The 15,413-nt window shown below is 36.5% G+C and overlaps 1 protein-coding gene across 13 annotated transcripts in view; it reads right to left on the reverse strand.

The window, feature by feature from the left end:
• Positions 1–15,413, reverse strand: part of PARD3 (par-3 family cell polarity regulator) — a 677,664-nt gene that overhangs the window by 12,111 nt on the left and 650,140 nt on the right. For all 13 annotated transcript variants that reach the window (XM_075922689.1, XM_075922688.1, XM_075922683.1 and 10 more), the window contains one exon: positions 11,105–11,225. In XM_075922689.1, the coding sequence (XP_075778804.1) occupies positions 11,105–11,225 (121 nt within the window). The remainder of the gene's footprint in view (positions 1–11,104; positions 11,226–15,413) is intronic.

Genomic DNA, 15,413 nt, shown 5'->3' on the forward strand with positions numbered 1-15,413 from the left:
ATCTGACAGATAAAATTTGGAGAGCAACTGCTTTACTTGTTAGTAGAAGATTATAGTGTACAAGAATCAGTCTGAAAGCATACAACAGAAAATGACTAGTACAGGGAAGCATATGAAAAAGAGTCCATGATACAATAATAGTGCCTCCTTTAGGAATAGATTTACGCTTTAGAAGACTCAATAAAAATATTTATAACAAAAAACCCTTTAGAAGATGAGGCAATAAACTAGCAAACAGTGTCATAAACAGGAAACTCACTGAGATAAACAACCAGTACTGAATATACATATATAATAATGCACACAGATAAATTTCCTTACAACACTTGACAGACATAAATGAAGAGAAAAGCATTTCACTTCGCAACGTTGACAATTTTCTTGACTTTAGTATGAATCTTGCCATATTCTGTGTTTTACATAATGTCCCAGATTATGGAGGAAATTGATTATATGAGAATTTCAACTTTCATTTGATAAAAAAGAGTAAGATTCTAGCCAGTCTGGTTAAACATGATTACAGATAAACGCTTGAAATTGCAATGCAATAGCACCAGCAACAGTCAATAACCAGAAGGGAAATAACTTTTCTTCCACTTGTTTATTAATACAAGTTATACGGCATTAGAACATTTTACAGCCTGCAGAAGGATTAAGCAATCAGACGCTCCTTTAAATTCAAAATATTATAAAACATTAGCAAGTTGCTTTGTAGCTTACATGAATTGGGAAATATCTGACTTTCCGTCACAGCCACTTTTTCAAATTTCAAAACATTAAAAATCTTGATCATGTGAATAATTTAGATATAAATATAAAAATATAGATAGTATTATCAGCTTTTGTGGGCACAACCCACTTCTTTAGATGACAAATCTGGAGCAAGGGATTCAGGGTTTAAATATATAGCAGAAAAAGAGGGGAGAAGGGGGGGGGAACTGTCAATTAATGTATCTGTGCTAAATGAGGCTATAGAGTGGGCTGTAAGTGCCCGATATTTAGCATTTGGGTGTTGAATATAATGGCCCATACAAGATAAGACTTGGCTCAATCCTTAAGTGAATGTGTCAAATTTGCATATGAAGACCAGTTCCACAGACTCTCTAGCTGGTTCCTGAAATTACTTTGTAAGAGGACAGCCACTTTTAGATCCATTAATGAGTGTCTGGGCAAGTTAAAATGTTCCACAAGAGGTTTCTGTGTGTTACCATTTTGAATATCTGATTTGTGTCCATTAATCCTTTGTTGTAGAGATTGTCCCGTCTGGCCAATATACATGGCAGAGGGGCATTGCTGGCATGGATCACATTAGTAGATACGCAGTTGTGGCTAACTGTTGTGATGATGTTGTTCGTGTAGATGTGTGGACAGAGCTGGCCCTGGAATTTATTGCAGGGGTTCCTGGATGAATACGAGTGAGGTGTGATGCGTGGCTGCTGGAAAGAATTTGTTTCAGGTTAGGGAATTGTCTGTAGGTGAGGATTGGCCTGTCTCCCACAGCCTTTGAGAGTGAGGGATTGTTTTCCAGGCTAGGTTGTAGATTGTTATTGATGCACTGGAGGGATTTAAGCTGGAGGCTGTAAATGATGACTAGTGGTATTCTGTTATTGGTTTTTGGGGTCTATCTTGAAGAAGTTGATGCCTGGGTTCTCATTTGGCTGTGCCAATCTGTTTTTTCACTTCCCCAGGTAGGTATTTAAGTTTTAGAAATGACTAACTGAGATCCTGTATGTGTTTGTCTCTGTCTGTGGGACTGCAGCAAATCCAGTTGTATCTTAGGGGCTAGCTGTAAACAGTTGATTGGGTAATGTGTCCTGGATGAAAGCTAGAAGCATGTAGGTAAGTATAACTATCGGTAGGTTACTGATATAAAATGGTGGAAACATGGCCATCATTTAATTGTACTGTAGTGTCAGGAGAAATATCCCTGATGAAGCCGCTGCACAGCTGGTGACTGAGCTCACAGCCCACTCTATTAGCTTCACTTAGGACAGACACTTTAATTAATATTTTTTCCTCCCCCTCTCTCCTCTTTTTCTGCTATATATTTGTACCTTTGGACCGCTTACTCCATATTTGTCATTTGAAGAAGTGGGTTGTGCCGATGAAAGCTCATAATACCATCTACATTTTTGGTTAGTCTCTCAGGTGCTACATGACCATTGTTTTGGGGTTTTTTTAAGGTTTTTTTAGTTACAGACTAACATGGCTACCTCTTTGAGATGTGAATTTAGATATCCAAAGTATGAGAAGTATGGCTAATGAAAGAAAATCTCAGATATCATTGATGTCACATCAAAGATCTACCATGTTTGTTCATGTTTTTCTTAACTTGATTGGAGAACATAAAATCTCAAATCTACACATGAAGCTCTCTCTTTGTACTAGGGATATAAAATCCCATTTAATCGATGAACTGGTTAAATGTTATATTTAACTGGTGTAGTGGTCAACTGTGGAAGAACTTTGTACATGATAGTTTAGGGGTGATGAGGCCTGCATTCCTTCCCCCCTTTCCCTTTCCCCTATATCTGATGAGCCAGAAGCAAGTCTTTAGGAACATACGCCACTTAAGATAAGCATTGTTGCCAGCATAGCAAGAACAAGTATAAGATAAGGTTAAAAGACAAGAACACAAACAACTCTGTTTACCCTTAAGTACTGATCACATAAACAGGGCCAAAGGACAAAAAGAACCAGATCAGAACCAGATCAATAACTAACAGCTAAGCTCTATATCAGCACTAATGAGTAAGCCCTGGAAATTTCCAAACTGCCAAACAAGGCAGGAAAACTGTATTTAAGGCTGCCTCAAAGCCTAGCAAATCGGACCTCACCGATGGGCTTTGGGTACCAGCACCTCGGAAGCTGAGACAACCTTCCACTTCATCCGCAGCCTACCCGGGGTCCCAGGCTTGCAGGAAGGGACGCAAGATATGCTGCTTCTTTGTTATGCTGTTCTTCCATTTATGGGGCACAGCTGTTAGCTGTCAAGAAATAAACTGTTTGTGTTTGACAGATACCTGTGTAGAGTCCTTTGTACTTTGGAAAGCCAGTGTCGGACCTGAGACTTACTCTGGCTGGCTACAACTGGTTAACCATATAAACTGGGGTGGGGGGGGGGAAGGGGAGGTGTATTCCAGCACAGCTGGGCTGGAGTATCTCACACCTGTGGCATGGCAGACTGCTCTGGCAAGGCTGGGCTGCTGCAGGCAGAAGGCTGCTCCAGTCCAGCCAGGCCATCGATTAACCAGCAACTGGTAAGCATTACCTGATAAGATAAACCTGTTAACCACTGACATCCCTCCTTTGTAAACAACTGAGAAAAATATATTTAAAAGTGTTTCCACTATACTAACATTTACAGATAAAATGTGTTTTCTAAAGAAAATTTGTATGTTAAGATTTGTCAGCTGCATTTCCACCCAAAATACCACACATATGAACATAATTCATGCTACTACACAGATACACACTGAGGATAAAAGAAAACCTGCCTGGTGAAAAAATTTCATGTCTTGCAACTCAGACCATGCACTTGGAACAAGTTAACACATGTACAAACAGGCTACCACAAGGAAAAATATAATTACAATAATTCTTTGAAGCCATCAACGAAACCTGGCAACAGCTCTTAGTGCAAATTGCAAAGAACTCCGGCCTTGTTTGTGATAAGATGTATGACAAGCATTGACCTTTTAAATCAAAAAGCGGTCAAGGCTGCAATAACAAACAAGGCTGAATTATACGAATAAATGTATGTTCAAGTCTTCAACAATGCATTGAAGTGATGATGATAGCTATTCCAGTCAGCATCCTTAAACAGAATGCAGGATACTCATCTTGAAAAATGAAAACTCAACGTAAGGGTGAGATGTGTATGAAATTAGATAGCTCTGTTCTTAAATAGATACTATTTTAAAATTTGGCTTGGGAAAGTTACACATATCTAGAACGACAGTTGTGGTATTACATTAGTCAAAATAAGATATAATTTTGCATGGAATGCACTGATGTCATTAATGTCTCTGGGCCATATTGTATCCTTCACTACTGCCAACAGAGGAAAGGAGATTCTAGTGAACCCCCCCACCCTGGGGTGAGTGAAGGCAGGCAGGCAGACTGTCCCTCACATTAGCATCCCTCCCCCTCTTTATTTCTGAAGTCTCTCTCTGAAGTTGGAATTCTATCCATGGAAATATCCCACCACCAAACCTGCGGGTCTCTTGTGGGCAAGTTAATGCTAATTTATTAATTTTCCCTCAATGCAGGTTGGAATGCATACCCTTTAGGACAGCAGTAGATTCTATGATAGTGCAATGCCTACAGAAACCACACAATCACAGAATGAGCGACGGGGAGAGGGTGCGTACAAATATATACATGAGAGAGGGTATGTCTATACTACCCTGCTAGTTCGAACTAGCGGGGTAATGTAGGCATACCGCACTTGCAAATGAAGCCCGGGATTTGAATTTCCCGGGCTTCATTTGCATAAACCGGGCGCCGCCATTTTTAAATCCCAGCTAGTTCGAACCCCGTGCCGCGCGGCTACACGCGGCACGGAGTAGCTAGTTCGGATTAGGCTTCCTAATCCAAACTAGCTGTACTCCTCATTCCACGAGGAGTACAGCTAGTTCGGATTAGGAAGCCTAATCCGAACTAGCTACTCCGTGCCGCGTGTAGCCGCGCGGCATGGGGTTTGAACTAGCCGGGATTTAAAAATGGCGGCGCCCGGTTTATGCAAATGAAGCCCGGGAAATTCAAATCCCGGGCTTCATTTGCAAGTGCGGTATGCCTACATTACCCTGCTAGTTCGAACTAGCGGGGTAGTGTAGACATACCCAGAGAGAGAGAGAATATGAGAGGAATCCAGGACCCAATGCCTCTGCAGCTTTTGGGAAATTCACTAGCTTAGGAGATGAAACTCATAGTACCACCTACTATACTGGTGAAAGAATTCAGAGAAACTATGAGTTAAAATGTGCACAATTTCCTTGCACCTACTTTAAAACTGATAGAGCTAATAGTTCTTTATTATCTGAATTATTTGAATTACTTTTCTAGGATAGGCTTGATAGTTTAACCCAAAAATTGAAGCAAGACTTAAGACCAGTTCACAGACTTAAGGCATTAAAATTTTTGACATACTTACGTTCAGTAGAATTAAAAGTAGGTAAGATTGCATGACCTTGCCTGCTCAATGTAAAGATGTGCTCAACACAGATGAAATGTAATTCACTAACTGTGGGTATCAAAATGTACAATGATATCGAACATTCTAGGGAGCTAGAGATGTCTTTAAAGATTTTTTTACCTCAATCTTCTTGTTTATGTTGCTCTGGGGAACTGAACACATAGCAATATTCCCTTTAAGTAACTGCCAGCAAAGGTATTATTCAAACACCATATCAAAAGAAAAGCCCATCTCTTTGTATACTCTCTCTATGGAGTACATATAGAAACTGAAAAGCATTCAAGTGGCGTGGGATTAAGATTCTGATTTTATGTATTACCACAAATGGAAAAATTATCGCTACTATAGCAAAACCCAACCACCATACATTCAGAACTCTGAAATTCTTTCTATTCTATTTGTATGAATTGTATTATATGAGCTACAAATATATTGATAAACAAAATGCAATAATTGCATGTTTTAAATTTGCTACCTTAATTTCACGTGTGGTAAACTAGAATAGTATAATTTAGCATAATTAGAACCAGAAGATATACTTTTCAAATATATTTGTGTTAATTCCCCTAATGGTTGATAAAAAGAAGGATGGGATTTGCACACAGAATATGAGCAGAACCCTCTACATAGCTATGGTTCTATCTCTGGACTTGAGGAAGGAAAAAACATTGTGTGGTTTTTAATGTATACAGATATATTACATCTTGATCAGGGCTCTGAATATCTCAGGATAAAAATTCTTACAAAAGACCTTAAATCATTAGCCAATTTTAAGTTTAATTTTAAAACAATGAATATTTAAATTCTCATTCTCCTTTTAGTGATTAACCTGTTTCTGCATAATTTACAGCTACCTGTCTTATAGTACTTCCTGTTTATCTTCCAAGTCTTTGCTTCAGCATGTACTGTCATGTGTTTTCCCAATCATAAATAGTGTCAAAGTGCTATTGCAACAGCAGATACACATAAAAGCTGCCCTTTCTTGTTTTGCATTGTTAGGTAAGTTGTTCAAATGATTCTAGGTCTTATCTTCTAGAAATGAGCTATTAAGTCCCTTTGATTTTATATAAGGTGTAAGAATTGCTTGTTGGGATAAGAGGATAGCAAAAAGTCACAGAAAGGGATAAGATTTCCATTATGTCTGCTTTAGAAACACGGAAAAGATCTGTGTTGGAATAAAGCAATAGAAAAAAAAGGATAGCCCCTGATTTTGGATTAATAATTTCTCCAAGACCTGTTATACTTCATTAAGTTATTAAATGTTTTTGGAAATCATGCAGCTGATTCATCTGTTGCAAAATTCAGTTGACAATTAAAAACTCATACCTGGAATAGTGGTGATATATTTAGTTTTGACCAAATTAGGGTTGCTTTAAAACCAAAAATAAAAGCTCTTTATTTGGTGCACAAATATTTCGGAGTTCTGTCTAACTGCAATCGCTCATGATACCAATATTCTCCACACTCATCCAGTTAGAATAGGAACAACTGAAAGGGAATGTTTTTGTGGTTGGAAACAGAAGCACTCCTTTCTTAGCATCAATTTTTTTGAGAAAAAGGCAGTTCAATGCTTTTTGGGAGGTAGCTGTGTTTCTTGGAACAGGACTGGGAAGCAGTGCACTGTTTTCAATTGATTTAACATCCTTTTTTCTTTTAATTGGATGGTTTAATCCCTTGACATTTAAGGCTATAATACTTAGTTGTTGTGTTTTTGTTATTGAAGGTGGGGATCAGTTAATTAAGATATGACTAGACAAAAATACATTAAATACAAGATATAGAAGAAATTAGAGCCCAAATCCCAGAACTCCAGCATTGTTTCAAAGAAAGATGAGTCTCAGCAGACCTAATACAACATGGACAAGAACGAAAAAACCTAGTCACACGACAGTGGCACTGAACTGAAATATCAACATAAAATGGTTCCAGTTTTTGAGGAAAAATATGACATAGCACCACAAAACATCTTAGGAGTTTAGCTGATATATAGAATGATGCCACAACAGGCTCAGCATCTCCACTGCTATTTATTTACTAATACAAATTACCTATTTAGTACAACAAATACTGGTTTGATTTCTTGCCAGTAGGGTAACAATGGTTTGTTCATATCCTTGTGTTACTTTCCATTTTAGCTGTGTATATTTTGTGCACTTAATACAATTGTGAATCTCCTGGTAATTCATTCTCTCTCCCCCCCCCCTGTTTTTTTCCCTCAAACACAAAAAAAATGGTTAGAGAGAAAGAAAATAAGCAATCCACAAGAAAATTAACTTTTAAATATCTCTTCAACAAAACTATGAGCTGACAGAAAAATTACTTTGGACTTTAGTGGACTCTGGATGTAAAAAAGCTTAATCATTGTTAATGAAGTGAGAATGGGTGAAAAAAATCGATACATCATTCAAACGACCTTGAGCAAATTTTTATAATTGCTCCAGCCTGTTTTAATACATAGCCTCATCTCATCTTTCACACACTAGCATTTTCAGTACCTTAAGACATTTTAATATGAATTTAGTGTCCATGAAAGGGGCTGGATTGACAGCCTTAGAGATTAAAGTCCTTCATTATAAACATAACAGGTATAGTTTGGGTGAAAATGCCAGCTTTCCCATACTCCCTATCTACAAAGAAGTAAATATGGTCTCATGGGAACTTTCAGTGAAAGGATAGTTCAGACTCCGTGCCCAGGCAATCAGACTCTTTGCCAAGGATTTAATTACATGCCAATTCAATGCAGCCTTTTATAATAGGGACACTTGCCCACTAAGAGCTGGCTGAGATTAAACTCATTTGACACAGGCAACTGCAGTACCTTTAGTCACTATCAACCCAGGATAGATTAGAATTGACGAGTAGAGATGATAGTCATGCTAACATATTAGCCATCAAGCCATTTGAATATTCCAATAGCCACAGTAGTTCCAGCAGTATACATTATACACACTTCAAAACACACTTCCATTTCCTATTTTAAAGTAACCAACAATCCCATATCAGAAAATCACTTTGCTCCCTATTCCCCTCTCTCCCATCCTCATGTTAATGAAAAATGCAAACTTTTTATCACTTCATAATGTACATGACACAGCAAATGACAGATTTTCCACTCTCTTTCTATCCAAATCAGGGCAAAAATTATTCAGATCATATGATTAAGGCACTTTTATGAATGTAATGCCTTCTATCCATTGAAGTCCTATTTATGCCACAAGTCCGTTTCCTGAGGGGAAAAAAACTTTTCCAACAATAGTCCTCGTGCAAGTGTACTTCACTGCTATAATTTCTAGCCAATAGCTTATAAATGAAAAGACTTAAAAGGAATTTTACAAATGAAGTCTCCTCCTACATATGTGTAGTAAACTACTTGCACATTTTTGAATGTCACTAGTATTTAATAACACATCTGGATGCATTTTCAGAGGGGGTGCCCTTACAAACTCCATAATCTTATACTAATACGTTAAATATATACACATTACTTAAGAGAGGAGTTTATAGTTTCTGAACACTAACATGATTGTAAACCATAGAAATGAATGAAATCATTGTTTTATCCATTTCCAGAATTGTGATCTTATGAGGTTGGAGGAGAAGAAAAAAATAATTCCAAATTACTCTGGACTAGTTTTTTTTTTAATACAGATATAATAAAAAATCATGTAGCTAGTGAAAGCTTTAACAACAGAGCAGCTCCTACAAAAGCAACAATAAGCTTCAGAATTAAAATTAATACATTAAGCAGAATTACAGTCACTTTGAGCTCATTTGCATGATCAGTAGAATGAGGAGTAAATGGAGAGATCCCAATTGTTTGAAAGAGGAAAAAAAGGAAAGGTCAATGTTCTGACCCACAATTTAGGAAATTATTCCATTTCTAAGGTAATCAGCCTGTCATCCAAATAATTCCCCACTCACTCATTACCGGAAACTATAATACAAGCAAGCCAAGTTGTCTGTCTAAAGTTGCTATGGCATTTAAATATACAACAATTTGGCCCATAACCTTCAGTAGTGAAGTTCCCAAGTCTTGAAGAGTGCAAGTTTTTCTCATAAAACACTTTTCCCAAGAACTCTGCTTGATCTCTCGTTCTGAGAAACAGTGGATATTCATAATGGACAAACACTCCCCATTCCCAATCTTCTATATTCCAAAAATCTTATAGTACAACAGAAATAGGGTATCAAATTATCTTCACCACATCATATGAAAAATATCTGGTAATGAAAAAAAAATGTGTATTTCATTTATTCAGTTTCATAGAAGGTCAAAGTTTTCCAGTGTGGGAAAGTGAATCCCATACAGTATTCTCAGCAGTTTTAGGTCATTTAAGGACACATTTACCTTTGTTCCTTTCCATGCTGCATGTTAAGAACATCACAATTTCAAATGGATGCATTAAAGAAGGACAAGGGCACAAAGGTTAAACTGTGTGTAAACACGTCAAGTCTACATTCACCATCACAGACAAATAGAGATGATGTGCGCATTTATGGTTTTACCTACGGTGTCCAAATCATCATCATACTCAGTGAAATTTCAATCTCTCAATATTTCCGCATTAAACCAGTTCTCATTGTAATACTAGTAAGTGGGTATGGCAGAATTCAGTTTTCATTTTTTAAATAATTTTGATGAATACTATTGATGTTTATTTTTGATCTCTTTAAATATAGACAACGGAGCAAAAGTATAAGTTTTATGCTTTTTTCTATTCACTCTTTTTTTCCTGTGTTTATCAATTTAAATGTTCACAGTTTCAGGAAATTATGGGGGGACAGTCAGACAATAATTATTTAATGACAGCAGACATTCAGATTCAAAAAGTTAAAGTTTTATAACCATTAAAACACAAGCTATCAACAGCACATTGTCAAAATAAACAACGTGAATAGCCTTAGAATCAAATTCTAACAAGTTCTCAAGCAACATTTTTCTTACTTTGCCTCTCGGTAAATTTCTATCATCAATGTAATTTTCTTTTGTTGACTTGTGTGTGTACAGTGAAATCGATGTTTGTCAACATTTACTAATAAAAATAAAATCCTTCCAAGCCTAGTAACAAGAACAGCACAATATATAAGACTTTTGATGTGTTGTATTAGCTTTGAGATACAGTTGTTCTTTCCAAGAACATGCCGGCACCAACCTCATTTTCTGTACTGTGACATTTTTAAGAAAAAATAAACTAGATAAAATTTTTGCCACAGATATTTAAAGAATCCTAATTTAAGAATAATAACTGATTCAAAAACAAGTTAATGGGGTTTGTTATGGCAAGCAACAAAAGCATGTAGCATTACATAATTGTATCCCCTTTCTACATAAGGCTGAACAGGATTTAAATGATTATTTGAGGATATATACCTCTTCTTTTTAGTAGGAAAATACATTTAACTTTTTACTTGAGAAAAAATTAATCTCAAACCATGATAATGCCCCACAAGAACCTCAATATTTTTAGGAATTAGTTATGTGATCTTTGGTATGAACATAGTCTTTCTGTCCAATCCAGCTTGTATTTCACATTTCATTGTAATCTCTTTAGTCTGAGAAGTGAAAAATTACCTTTTTATGGATAATGTCTACACAACTCTCTCTCCTCCTCCCCCCTTTCAGGTACTATAAACTAGTCTATGGTGATGAGAGAGACAGCTATATTTTGTCACAGAGCAAATGATACCATTTACACAGTGGGCAGATGGCTGAGCCTGATACAAAATGAAATTAACAACAATGGACCACAGATGGAGATAAGAGAAAGGTCAGGAGTTAAAAGGTCATAGGAGCTTGGATCTTCATTGCTTCTTTACATGCAGGGACTTAAGGAAACAGCTGATGTGGTTGTACTTAATGTAAGTTTGGGGAGGATAGTCAGGTGTATGGAGAATCTAAACACTCACCCATGGTTGTTCAAAACTATAGGTACGTCTGCGGTCTTCCACATCTTCATCTTGCTTTGCTTGCTGAAATTCGTGCCTCAGACGCTGTATCCGATCATGATTGCTAGGAGTTGATCTGTTGCTAAAAGAAAAAAGGGGTACAGGATGAACACACTTTAGAATCATAATCTGTGAAATTTGGTTAGGAAAATGTCAGCTTCTTATGAACTGGCACTACTTTAGAGTAATGAAAGATTTTAAAAACAATTTGCAGGCATTAAATAAAATGTTCTTCAGTTTGTTATTAATACTGCTTACAGCTTTAAAAGAAATTTCAGACAGAATGAGAATAAGACTAGTAAGCCTATTTTAAAATTAGATTTCTAAACTCGTCAAAGCAAACTGTCACTTTTACAGTAAATGCTACCATAGAGATTATAAAAGATAAAATATATTCATTAGCATCCGACAAACATTTAGATAAATATAGAAATGTACAGAAAAATTGCTAAAGTGACATCTAATATTTAATAAACATTGGAGATACTCATACATCATTTAATCTATTGTACTGATGTCAGATCTTTATTTCCATCATATCATTAATGATGTTTGGAAATCCTGTCTATACACAATTTGATTATTTTCCTCCAATCAATAAGAACCTGTCATCCCTCAGTTCTGTTTCTAACAAGTCTTTTAAACTGACATTCTGATATCATTAAAAGGCTAATGGAAATCTAAAATTAAATCCATTTGACAGTACAATATTGAAGAACACAACTAGACCATAGGCTCACAAGAAAACACTCAAGTTACAGGCTTGTTGACACCTTGTGACATTCCAGTGTTAGGTGGAAGATTGAATAATATAGTTTTTTTCACAGGCAGATTTGAACTATTTAAACCCATCAATTTTCTATAATGGCAGTAACAGGTAATCCCCTCTCCATAGTACATTTTAGGCTTGATTTATGTAAAACCATCATGAAATATGTACAGGAACTGCTAGTTTCATAAGGCAGATATTCATTAATCTCATTGTTATTTTCCCAGCTTCTCCAGTCTCTACCTTCCCCCTCCCTCCCACAACTTTTGGCATACTTCAAAGTTTGCGATATGGGAATTTTAGAATGCCTGACAAACAAATCTTTTATATTAAGGCTAACCAGAAGCAATTCTTTCTCCATTTTAATCTCTTATTCTGGGGCTCTTAAACTCTGCATTTATTGCCTTCTGTTCAAAGTGATGATGACAAATGTTCAGGTATTACATTGTTTCAAATGAGAAATCTAAAGAGAAACAGTGGAGAATAATTCCATAGACTTGTAGACGTAGACACTGTACACAGTAAAACCATAATGCATGCAAATCCCAGATCATCCCCTCCCTTAGGGAAAAATCTGAGGGGGAAGAAATTCTGAAATTTCATATATGGAGTTTTCCTAGCTCTATCACTCCTCACAGTACAGACTTAAAGACTACAGACAACTCCCCTCCCCCAATCCTGTTGGAGCTGTACTGCTGGGTTAATCTGCTGTGATAGCACACCGTACACTTTGACTTTTTTTAACTGGCACATTTCAAATCCAACAAGTACAAACAAAATTGGTATAGTTTACTGATTTTCAAAATGAGAGAGAGTTACTGTAACAAAGAAGCAATCCTGTGGTAGAGTATTTAAAAGATTTAATGCAAAATACTTGCAGACCTGCTGATGTTTTTCATTTTGAGGCTTTAAGAAGTAAGAGTGTGTGTGTATGTGTGTGTGTGTGCGCAATACCATTTAGGTGTGGTACAAAGAGATTAGCAAATAGCTCTATTTAGGCCACTTGATGTAGTTAAAATAATCAATGAATATGAGGGGCTCATCAGTTAGGAGATGTGGTTCATTTCAAACTCAGAAGAGATAACGGTGGAAAAGAGCCACTGAATAAACTGAATGGATTAGCCTGTTGGAGGCACAGCAGGAAAGAGGGTACAACAATAAAGAGCTGATTCTGTTTAATGGTAAGAAACGTACTGCACTATGACAGCTTGTGCTAAAGTTTTGGGACAATAAGCCAAAACAGACTCACCAGATTAAATGGAATTGATGTATTCTGTTGGCCACAACATGCGTAAAGGTGTTATTATATAAAACATATAACAATAGTGCCATCAACAGTTGAACATTACTCAAAATAATCATTATAGATATTGTAAAATATAATGGTTAAGCCTCCTCCAGAATAGTATGCTCAGCAGGTTGGCCATCTTTTCACTGGAATGAGATGGAGCAAGAGAGGCTATGGAGGATCCCAGGATTTATGAGTAATGTCTCAAAAAACTCTAAAAAAAGGCTAAGTTTGTTCATAATTGCAAAAAAGAAAATGTCAAGCTCCACTGAAGCTCATCTGAAGAAGTGTGTTTTGCCCATGAAAATGCATGATACTATACACACACACACACACACACACACCCTAAATTCAAAATAAGGGATCTGCGCTATGCAAATTGTATATCTTATTTTGATTCTATTTTGAAATAACATGCTATTTCGAGACATCCCTTAACCCTCATGGAACAAGGGTTACAGCGATGCCGAAATAGCGTGCCTGTCATTTTAGAAAGTATTTTGAAATAACAGATGGCTTGTTAAGATGCAGGATACCTATTTCGGGATATCTCTGGTACCCCAAAATAACTGCACAGTGTAGACGTACCCTTAGAGACTAACAAATATATTGATAGTTGTAGATACGTTTGTCTCTAAAGGTACATCTAAACTACATCCCTTTTTCAATAAAGGGATGTAAATTGTAAATTAGATGAATCGAAATTGTAAATGAAACCAGGATTTGAATTTCCAAGGCTTCATTTACATAATTGCACTTTTCGGGAAAAAAACGTGGTCAAGATGGGGATCTTTTGACAGATCCTGTAATGGTTACAGGATCTTTCAAAATGGGGCATTTCTGTCAAAAGATCCCCATCTTGACAGCGTTTTTTTTTTTTTTTTGAAAAGCGGATTTTTGAAAAAAGTCCACGGCTGCCATTATGTAAATGAAGCATGGGAAATTCAAATCCTGGCTTCTTTTACAATTTTGATATGTCTAATTTACATCCCCTTATCGAAAAAGGGATGTAGTTTAGATGTACCCTAAGGGTAAAAATAGAAAAAATGTGGAAGATTTTTCTTGTGTAGCTGTCACACACATTAGTAATGTGAATACTTCCTTTAAGTCAGCTTTAAAAACAACTAGTAGTCCTGTAGCACCTTGGGGTATGTCTAGACTACACCCCTCTTTCGACAGAGGGATGTAAATTAGACACTTTGATTTCACTTTTGAAATAGTGCTTTTTCGAAAGAGCGCCGTGAAGCGAATATGCAAATGAAGCATAGGAAATTCAAATCCAGGCTTCATTTGCAATTTTGAAGTGTCTAATTTACATCCCTCTGTCGAAAGGGATGTAATGTGTGTGATAGAGCTACACAAGAAAAATCTTCCACATTTTTTCTAATTTACTTCCTAACTCAAAAATCAAGGCACAGAATCAGAAATTTTAAGAGGTTCTATCTTGCTGAAAAATAAAGAACAAATTCACTTGAGTCTTTCAGTACTACTTCCACTCAAATTTCTTGGAGGTGAAAGAGTTACAAAGATATAGAATAAGTGATCATATATTATTAGGAAGGATGTTAGGATAAAACAGAGAGGTTATCTTAAACTTTTAAGGGAGGACAGATTATTTAGGGAGTTTAAGGAGGAGCACATGCTGCCTCTCTCTTATTTCAATTAATTATTTTCATTCTCAGTCCTGAATTATGCCCCTTTCTTAAATCACTTCAGTGATCTTCATTCCCATCATATCAAGTTTAAATTTCCCATTCTTGTCTTCAAGTCCCTGTATAACTCCACCCAGGCCTGTTACCTGAGTTCTTGTTTCTTTTCACCCTCCCACTCTCAATCTTAACTCCACCAGGATCTCCTTTGTTTCCTTTTCCCCTTTCCATCTTTTCATGCTTCTATGCATGGAATTACTAATATGCCAGGAGAACGTTCTATCCTCAACGAAAGCCCTCGTCAACGTTCACTCATTTCTTCGATGAGGAGGTGAAAAGATAAGAAGGAAATTAGATAAGTGAAACAAAAATATAAACCACACATTCAAAACAACTGTTCTAAGGTTACTTCTCTCCAGGTCTTCCAGTGTGTGCTGTTAAATCTATAGCTGCCTTTTAGACCTCAAGCTCCTTGGAGCAAGGACTGTCTTTATGTTAGCACTTAATGAATAATAAATAACCTAGATATTTCTCAATCTATGACGATACCAGTTTTGACTTGGT

The sequence above is a fragment of the Pelodiscus sinensis genome, chromosome 2 (genome assembly GCF_049634645.1).
Source record: "Pelodiscus sinensis isolate JC-2024 chromosome 2, ASM4963464v1, whole genome shotgun sequence".
Taxonomy (NCBI): Eukaryota; Metazoa; Chordata; order Testudines; family Trionychidae; genus Pelodiscus; species Pelodiscus sinensis.